We start from the raw sequence: 10717 nt of genomic DNA on the forward strand, positions 1-10717 counted from the left end.
TTAAACAAACCAGACCAGTAACCTCGGTTTGAATGGTCTATGTCTATTTTAGTCGGTATACGTTTTCTTTTTTCTTCACTTAAGGTAATGACATTAGGAGGAATGATTACGGGCGCGTTTAGCGGATAAATGATACTAAATCGTTGCACTCGTTGGTCGTTTGACAAGTCTAATAAATATTAAAAACCGTGATTAGTGAGCTCTAAATCTTAAATTAGGGTGACACATCATCACACATACATAGGAAATAAAGGAAGGTAAATGAACCGTCAACAGTGTGACTGGGTAATTAATTGTAGATTAATGTTAGGTTTGCAGAATTTATGACTATATATATAAAAGCTGGCATATACATTAAAGAAACTAGAGAGACTAGAAAGAACTAGTAGGGTATTCAGTAGTAACTTTCAAAAGTATGAGGACTGTGCTGTAAAATAAAAAAAAAACAACGAGGGAGTAAACTGCTAACTATAAATTGGCATAAGCTACTACTATTACTCCCTCTCTAGCCGTCGTGTTGTGTCGGTTTAGAGAATCATTTAGCACAAGACCCCCGGAGACTTCTCGGAGAAGGTGAAGTATCTCCAAGATTCAATGGTGATTCCGGCGAATTCTGGGTATTTCCTCTTTTTTTTTTTCTTTTTCTTTTCTTGTTGTATGTATAATGGGATTTTTCAATTTGTGTCTCCATCATTTGACTTTCGGATTTTCTTGTTTAGTTTATGTATCCACCAAAGTAATAATAATTGTTAAATAGTTTCTAAATAAATAATTAAAAAAAAAAAAAACTATCTTGTTTCTTCTAATTACTTTCTTTAGGTTTGGGTTTCGTACTGAACTCAGCACCAAGGAGTTTCAAGCTTTCTGCATCAGTCTCGCTAAGTAATACTCTCCATTTCCTTAAACCCATCTTTCGTTTTTAAACCCTAAAATCTGCATTTCTGGGTTTCCCAGTTTCATTGAGATTTTTTTTCCAATTTTTTTTTCTGCTTTTGGTGAAATGCAGTGAAATCGATGCAGCTGTTGGGAAAGATGAAGTTCCAGGGAATGTTCAAGAGCTGGCTTTAGTCCTCAATCATGTGTGTGCTGTGCTTCTCTAAAAAGTTTTGATTTTTTTAAAGGTGCTTCTTCCTTTTGGGGTTTGTATGCTCATAGTAGTACTCTTGTTTCTGTTGTGTTATATTGTGCAGGTGTGCCATCGTATATGTGATGATCTTGAAACGAGGGCGGTGGTAATGATGCTGATGATCTCAGCTAAGGTAAAAAGAAAGAGATAAAGAGTTTGAATTTATGAACTTTTTGGCAGAATTTCATACAAGTTTGTTGATTTGGGTTAATGGTTACGTAGCTGAGGTGTATTTGTGTTTCTCTCACAGAGTGCTTGTGAGCTTGGATGGTTCCCTCAGACAGAGACTCAACAACTGTTGGCTATCATAGACTTGGTATGTTTCGATCCAGCCGAAATTTCTGTTTCGAGAATAATCAGGATTCTGTTAGTAATGATGTGTTTTCTTCTTGTTCAGATGTCGAATAGTTTCAGCAGTCCTAAAATTGTCACTCCTAGTGTAGTTAGTCCCGTCAGTCTAATTTCGCAGGTTATAGAGAGGTAGGCTTCTGTTTTCTTATGATTTTTTTAGCTTATGATGATGATTGAGTATTTGACAGCTCCTCATGTGTGTTCATTCAGTTATTTCAAATCACTAAGGGTACCAGTCTGCTACTGTAAAGAAAACTTGGTAACTAATATCAAAATGTTGGTTTCTTTTGAATCTACTTCTGTTCTGTCTATAGGTTCTATCCATGTGTGAAGCTGGGGCATATTGTTCTTTCTTGTGAGGCGAAGGTGACTTTATTTATTATTCAACTCCTAGCACCTTTTTTTCTTTCTAATGTGTGCTTTAGTTAGCTTTGTTTCTCTTGGCAGCCAGAATCAAAGATATTGGTGAAGGACTTCCGTATTTCAAAGAAGATGCCACATTCTCTTAAACAGAAAGTAGTATGTATTGTAATTTTGGTTATGAGTGCGTTTTATTACTGTGCTAGCCTTGGTACCAGATTTTGTGTCGTTATTTGAATATGCTTTCATATAGTACTGTGCATATGTGGTTTCTCCTGCATATATGCAATTAGGTAAGAAGAATGCATGAATGTACTTTCAAAGGTTACTGTTCAGCTTTGCTTGTCGTGGCACTTCAGCATTTTATAGTTTTAAATCTTTGTTTTATGTACTGCTAATTATGCTTAATAGTTAGGTTTATAACAGAATCTTGCTTGCTCTTCAGGGATTATTTGTTGTCCGGACTGAGGACATAAGCAAATCTAATTGTATTGTACATCCACAAAAAGTCAGGTGTAGTTTGATTGCTTTCCTTTTTCTGCCGGATGTTTGTGAGCAGTTTTTGTATTTTAACCATATTGATTTACATATGAAAATTACAGCTTTTTGTTGAATGGAAAGGGCGTTGACAAGAGAGTTAACATCTCAATGGTTTGTGCATTTTGTTTATTTCTCGGATATGGTTTAGAAGTACTTACTATGATGCAAGTAATTGTCGTTGTCATTTCTTTTCAGGAGTCAGGGCCTCAGCTTCCGTCGGATGTTACTGCCCTGGTCAACGCTGGGGCAAATCTTCTACAAGCAATAGGCTGTTTTGGAGGTTTTTGTTCAATGAAGATTCTTAATCACTTTTATTTTCTCTCCTCGTTTTCAGTAATAATGGATTGTTACCCATTTTTTATAGGTAGTTACTTAATTGCTATTGCTTTTATCGATGTCATACCGCTGCCAGACAAATCGTTGCTTAAAGATTACGTTCATCCTGAAGTCATTGAATCAAATTCAGGTATATCCAAAAGTATTTAGTCACTAGGAATAGAAAGTGTCTGCTTAACGTTAATTGCATTTTTCCACATATGAGTCATCAAATTATTTAGTTGTATCCATTTGTATAATTGTATTCCTAGAGCACTTATCCAGATCAACCATTGTTTGTCTTTTCCAAATTTTCTGTAGATTGTGACATAATTGAGGGGCCATCAAGGATATCTCTCAGTTGTCCTATCAGGTATTCGGGGATGTTTTTCCTCTTTAGCTTTATATATTTTAAGAAGTTGCTTTCACAGTTACCTCAACCTTTTTAAGATTTGATCATCACCTTTATAACAGCCGAACGCGTATCAAACTTCCTGTGAAGGGTCATATCTGTAAACATCTTCAGGTGATGCATTTTCTATTAAGCATAAGTTATGATAGGATTGTTCTTGTTTTTCCATTGTTTAAATCATCGTGAGAAGAATTATTTCATGAAAACGTAATATTAAAAGCTCTGGTTTACTCCTTATCTCTATTTTGATATGTTACTTTCTGCTGTAGTGTTTTGACTTTTGGAATTATGTCAACATGAATTTGAGACGACCATCATGGCGCTGCCCGCATTGCAATCAATCTGTTTGCTATACTGACATCCGTGTAGATCAAAAACTTAAAAAGGTAGGCAGTTGTTGCTTAGTGATTAATCTTTTTACATCCTACACCGAATAAACAATCTTTCTTAATATCCACAGATTCTAGAAGAGGTGAGACATAGCGCTACTGATGTGGTTATCACTGCTGATGGATCATGGACGGTAGTAACAGAAAATGACGAGGACGTGGAACTAGTACCGGAAGCCACTCATGACCATGGAGATCCAAATAGTTTCATAAACTTGGGGCCTACTGTTTTTGATCTTCCTAGAGATGAGAATGAAATGGAAACATCCAGTGGCACGCAAGTCCATGAACAGAATCTTTGTTTATCTGAGATTCAGGCTCCGTCTGCTACAGATTATACTATGCTTAATCAGTCTTATGCTTCAATCAACACGCTGCCACAGTTGCCACAATCTTTGAATGCGTTTGATGGCCAACAAATCTTACCATCCTCATCTCCACAAGATAGATTAGCTACTAATGCGTCAAACTTTGGCACATCAATGCCGGTTGCTCAGTCTTCTCAGTTTCAAGGCTCACATGTTATGCCCCTTGAAAATTGTGTAGGAAGAACCTCTGATTTGATGGAGAGATGGAACCTCATCCATGGACGTGGCATCAATCAGACTCAATTGCCATCCGCGCCTCTGTCGCAGCATCATTATGCAATGCAGGTTTGTTATTTATTACCCTACTGTTGTTCTTTGTTTGCTCTCGTAAGTGTCTGGTGAAGCTACATTACTATGTAATTTTATCGACTTACACATGCTAACTAGTGCAATCCAACAACTTATAAATAAGAAATTATGAGCAATTCAAATGGATCGGTTAAAACATGTTCCAGTTTTCATCTGCTTCAGATTTATCTTGGTCTAGGAGAGTTAGAACATGTACCTGATCTTAATCACCATGAATTCCTTGCTTGTTTAATTAACTCTGAAGGTTTTTTCTTATCTGTATGCAGAATTTGAGCCAGTACCCTTCACAGCATAGACCAATTCCATCGTACATTGCACATCCTCAAACTTTACCTGTCAACTACGGAGGGAACGCTGACCAAAGATCGCTGCCACCGATGCAACCTTCCAGTACATACCTCCAATCATTACTTAACTACGGAGGGAACGCCCACCGAAGACCAATGCATAACCAAACTTTACCTGTCAGCTACGGAGGGAACGCCCACCAAAGGTCGATGCCGTCTTCCTTTACACATCTCCAAACTTTACCTGTCAACTATGGAGGGACCGCCGACCAAAGAACGATTCCATCTTCCATGTCACATATCCAAAATTTACCTGTCAACTACGGAGGGACCTCCGACCAAAGACCCATGCTAAGACCGATGCCATCTTCCAATACACATCTCCAAACTTCATCTGTCAATTACGGAGGGACCAACGACCAAAGACATAATCCTGGTGGTGCAAGGGGACAGTTATCATCACGAGAGTTCATGAATTTGCCTCCTGCTAACACTGCAAATTGGCGCCAACCGAGCCGGATGCGAGGCAGTTTAGAACCTGGTACGAGATATGACCATATGATCATTCGACCTACGCGGCCGGTTCAAGCACAAGCTCAAACGCTTCCTCCGCCTCAATCAACAGCTCATAATGTAACTAATGCGAGTCAAGCATTTTTGTTGAGCCCAAGCTATCCCATTGGTACTAACGAAACACAAGCTGGGACCAGTTCATTGCCGGTGGCCGAGGGTCTTGGGTTGTCAGGGTCGTTTTGGTCAATGCCTCCTGAGACATGGTGATATCTGATGACTTAGAGATTGTAACACGCGGTTCATAGCAATAGGATGCATCACTAACACAATCAGTAGATAAGCCCTTTTTTGTTTTTGTTTTTTTTGGTACTAACCTCTTTAGGCTTCCGGTACATATATGGGGCTAGTTCTTGATGTAGCGTATTCTTGAGATTCACTTCCTGTGACACATTTAGGGTATGGTTTGACCGATTGACTATCACAATATAGCAGGTCCAGATCAATTTCTTCTGAACCGGGAAACTTAAGCTCACACAACCATGTTTCTACTTTACTAGTGGCTTTGGTTCTGTGATGTGTTTGGTTTTCTGTTGAAGAAGTGAGAAACTTGTTGATAGGTTCGTAACTTGCCAACCCCTAATCTTGATACATGAAATTATATGTTTGTTATCCACTCAGTCTTTAGTCTTGGTTGCGGACATGATCTAGTTATAATAAGTTTTTAGTGTTCTACAACCGCAGTGCAATATACTAGGTGTCAAATCCATAGGAAAATACGAAATTGAATGATTCCTGTTGAGTACTCAATTAAGGTTTTGGCTCTGCGCTCACTAATCTGAACATAAATCAAAAGCAATAGACAAGAAACATAGTCCAAGTGATAAAGAGTTTTTCACCTTTTCCAAAGAAAGCAAGAAAATCTCCTTTTGGGTGGCCAGTGTCCCTAGATCTCAACATACATGAGCTCTGGCCATTCCTATCCTATCATGTCCTCACATGTCTCGTTATTCCCTACTACATAATCATGAGCGCAATAGACAAAAATCTTTTAAAACTAGTTGTCATTGGTTAATGTTGCTTGTTTATCGACCAATCTACTAGTTTATTCTTCAACTCAACATAGGTGACGTGACAATTAATTAAACTTTTTACCTTAAAAACATAGTAATATCAAATAAAAAAAAGTTCCCATGGATCCACTAGTCTTCCTCGTTTTAAGGTTACGTTTTATAATACTTCCTTACTCAATGTCATGAGTTTGAAAACTATAGAGTTCTTTTATACACTAGATTAGTTATGCTTCATTGTCTACAATGCCATTTATCATTTTTCTGATATGTGTGGCAGTCGAACACATGCATTTCAAATTGATCAAATCTTGATTTATAATTTTGTACCGATTAATAAATTCGATCAGTACCATTAACCATACTACCATAGTTGGAATTTACCACCCAAATTTAAAAGCCTAATCTAACTTAAATAAATAGATCGAAGTCGTGCATTGGTAGGTACGCTGTTCATCATACTAAAAACGTGAACTATTGAAATAAAAATAATAAACTCATTCTATCTTCTAATATTATAAGTAAATAAAAATAATTGAAGGAATATTCAGTATACGAAAGACGACAAAAGAACATGATATGAAATTATGAATGTATAATTTATCATCTAAGTTACTAATAACAATCCAACATGAAACAAATCGCTAATGCAAGAATGTTGCCAACCTAGCTACAGTTCTTCATAGTAAAATACGAACCATCATAAAATATTCCTTCTGTACAATGATATGAGTTTAATGCTCAGCAACTGGCATGGCTGTGCAATTCCATACTAAAGTGTCCATCAACACGAAATCAAATTAATTCCAATTAGGTAAGTTATTTTATGTATTTGTTCTACGTTTTCTAATATAAGCATAAATTAAGAGCAACTTCGTCTAAAGGCAAAGAGAAAGAAAGCTAGAATATGCCCGTATCGGTGGTCCTAGCCTCTATCTTGACATTATTGAAGATACCATTCCTATCCTTTGTTATGTCCTCACAAGTTCGTAATGAATTTCAAACATTTTCGCCATTCCTTACAACAGGCATAATCATATACCTGCTGCATTCTGCAGTAGCATTTTTTTTTGTAAAATTGGTCGTTTATCAATCAAGTCGCTCCATGCTGACCCTAAAATTTGTAGAGCTAACCCCAAACTTCTTTTTGGCTTATGACCGGTTCTACCGCCAGTCATTTCCTTTTTCGATTTCTTAAACGAGAAGTGATATATGTGGTGGTGGTAGTAACAGAAACTTTTCTAAGCAAAGGTAACTAATTATAGTAATAAATAAAATAAACAACAAAATCTAACTTCTCATGGATTCATTAGTCAGCAGCTCATATAACTTTGAAAATAACGCTTTACTAATTACTACTATGTCTTTTTAAACTAAAAATTTTGGACGAGTTACTCTTAACTTTTTCGGACTTGAAACCAATATATGCAGGTGTTTGCCAAAAAAACCAATGCAGCTAGGTTAAAACTGAGTTTCTCTCTCGGCACCTGGTTTCGTGCTTCTAAAACTTTCGCAGTTAAAATTATCAGTATCATCAACCAAATTAAACATCCTAACCTAACTCAAATATAGATCGAAGTCGTGCTTAGGTAGGTACGCTAATCATCATACTAAAAACGTGAACTATTGAAATAAATCAATAATTAACAAGTAAAGTCGTTAATTATTCTTTTCTAAAACATCAAAAGCTTATTTATTATTCTATCTTATGACCGCGAGAGAACACGATATGAATGTATAGACAACCTCGTGTCGTGGAATAAGTAAGTAGTAGTTATTGTATATCTACCGCATATCGGACATATGAAGGCCAGAGAGAGAGAGAACGGATCCAATGTACCACGATGCTATTCCAATTAAACAAATGAGTAATCGACTCACTTTTATATCCTATAACAAATACTAGTATTATATTTTCCATCTCAAGCTCCACTTGTTCAAACACTCTATGTCACTTCTGTAATATTCCCATGCTTTTAAAGTTGTTTTCATATTATACAAAATAAGTCACATATAAACAGACCCATAGTTTCACACTTGCAACAAAATCGTAGTTCAGATCAATTTAACTCATAATATTTGGAGAAAAGAAAAATCATAATATTAAATAAAACACAGAGAAGATGTTTTCATTTTGGACATTATTTTCGATATTAGAATTCTTTAGAACAACCACATTCACACTAAAAACGTATGGGCATAATCAAATTGCATTTCATTTAAAAAATGTTTGGTTTAGTTAGGACGATCGCATACACTGATACACCTAATAATACCAATATATAACCAATTTTACAATTATATTCAAGTAAATATATTTTCCCTCCTGGATTTATCCTATCAAGTGTATCTATCTCGATACAAACGAACAACCAAATCTCTTCCCATTCTCGAGACATTCTTGGCGCGATTCATTCCAACTTTGAACATCATAGAATAATTGATGCTTCCAAAAAGAAAAAAAAACAGTAATTTAGTTTTTTCTTTTGACAACAAATACTAAAAGAATTGACTCAAACAAGCTAATTTGGAGGGGAACAATGAACATAAGTAACCATATGCGGTTGAGAACGAACTTGTCGTGCTAAACGATCTGCAAATACATTTACCGTTCGTGAGATCAAAGTCATTTAACAGTAATTTAGTTTGTATGACAGGAATTTTTATTTATTTTAAATTTAGCAATTATTCTTATTAAAGTAACACTTTTCTATCTTTTTTTTTTTGAATGGCTACCTTTGAAAAATTATATTTTATCCTTTGGATTAACAATGTTCAAAATTTTAACGAGTTAAAGAACCGTTTATTCTCCAAATACCATGAAATTTCTATCCAATGTTCCTTAAGATTTCTGAATTCTAGATCCACACTAATTTAGAAGTCAGCTAAAAAAATTCCAGTGAACAAAAATATGCCTTAGAACATATATATATGAAAATCGATCGAATCTAAAGAAAGACACTGGTAGTCTGGTACTAGTGTAAGTGTGCTATGACGAAGGCAACTCGTAGGAGGCAAAGATAGTCCAATTCACTCCGAAAAGAACATAGAAATTTATAACAAAATAAATAATTGATTTATATTTCTTATTTTCTTGGCACCTCTTAGTATTATTTCTAATTCTTTTTGGTCACAATTTATTATTGGAGTGCCAACTTTATTCGGCACATGGATCTAACGGACTAAAAACTTGCAGATCTTAAATGAGTCAGTTAAAGGGAGATTAAACATTAAAGAATCCCAACCTTTATATGATACAGTAAAACCTCTATAAATTAATAATGTTAGGACCAAGACATTTTATTAATTTATAGTGATATTAATTTATCTCTAAATTAATAATTATTAATTTATAGATATATTTTTAATTGTTTATTTTTTTTTTAAATTATGAATTGGAACAATTATAGCAAAATAAGATTAAACTTTCGGATGTTATAAATTTTATGGTTTAGGAATTGAACTTGTAATATTTATAAAGCATTATTGACAATAAATTACAAATACTATAAACAAATTGACTTATACACATGACATACATAAATTCAAATTTATGAATAATAATAATATTAATTCTCATATTTTAATAATCTGTCTAATTATCAAATTGTAAATGATGCATATCTAAAAATTAAAACTTTAAAATTTAATTATTTGTATGACATGTTATAAAATATTTTAGAGATATCATTATAGTTTGAAAATACAACATTACAAATGTTCTATAGAAATGAGTTTTAGGAGAAACATACACTATTATATCAGTATATATATATATATATATATAAATTTACATGATTATTAATTTATGATATTATTGGGACCATATTTTACATTGAGATTTCAAAAAAATTATTATCTTATTATCTTATCGAATATTGTTAATTTTTACACTGGCCCGATTTAGGACCAGCAAAATTTATTAATTTATAGTGATTATTAATTTATAGAGTATTAATTTATAGAGGTTTTACTGTACTTAATTAAAGATGTGACTAACTTTTTTGTCCCAACATCACTGAGGAATCACATTTTTCTCTTGTTTTTTAATTTATCACCAAAGAGAAACAAAACACAAGTCAATTAATACATCTCTGATCATGTGTTGATTTGATTATCAATCTGATTACAATTTTGAGTTTGTATTTAACTAGGAGCTTGATAAGAATTTCAAAAATACTAATCAAAATTTCAAAAACTATGGTAAAAGTGATCTTTTATCTTTTTTTTTTTACCTTATTTTTTTTTTTAATAGTGAAGAGGCACTAGTAGTCATACGGAAACCAAGCAAGGTGGACTGGATGCGGTGACGGGAGATAATAAGAAAATGACCTTACTCATAAAGTTATAAAACTATTCAATATGGTTAAAAAATATATTTTCTTTCTTTCTTTGTAGAAAATGTATAGAAGAAAGTCATGATTAATAAGAGAGTTTTTCGTTTATTGACCCATTAATTAAGTATTCACTTGATATATATTCAAATTCAAATGCATTGGTATGTACTATGATTTTAATAATTAAGATGATATTTATTAAAATTACATGCATCTCTATCTATCTTTCAACCACATTCTTGGTCAAGCTATACATAAGAATAGAGAGGCCAAAAAAGTGTTTCATGTTATCCACCACATCCACATGTAATGATGTAAGCGCCTCTCAAAAAAATGTCTTACA

The 10717-nt window shown here is 34.1% G+C and overlaps 1 protein-coding gene across 4 annotated transcripts; it reads left to right on the forward strand.

Moving 5' to 3' along the window:
- On the forward strand, positions 501-5484 carry LOC104767181 (E4 SUMO-protein ligase PIAL1-like). Of its 4 annotated transcripts, XM_010491238.2 has the most exons (17): positions 501-617; positions 820-882; positions 1007-1079; positions 1191-1259; positions 1377-1442; positions 1524-1606; positions 1792-1843; positions 1925-1996; positions 2283-2350; positions 2440-2488; positions 2573-2657; positions 2742-2843; positions 3014-3065; positions 3167-3218; positions 3374-3490; positions 3565-4146; positions 4437-5484. In XM_010491238.2, exons 1-17 carry the CDS (start codon positions 595-597, stop codon positions 5235-5237), a joined length of 2409 nt encoding a protein of 802 aa, XP_010489540.1. In that variant the 5' UTR covers positions 501-594; the 3' UTR covers positions 5238-5484. The 4 variants fall into 4 exon arrangements, with proteins under 4 accessions (XP_010489540.1, XP_010489526.1, XP_010489534.1 ...); XM_010491224.2 differs by having other exon boundaries at positions 2440-2657; XM_010491232.2 differs by having other exon boundaries at positions 844-882; positions 2440-2657.

The sequence above is a fragment of the Camelina sativa genome, chromosome 3, assembly GCF_000633955.1.
Source record: "Camelina sativa cultivar DH55 chromosome 3, Cs, whole genome shotgun sequence".
Lineage (NCBI taxonomy): Eukaryota > Viridiplantae > Streptophyta > Magnoliopsida > Brassicales > Brassicaceae > Camelina > Camelina sativa.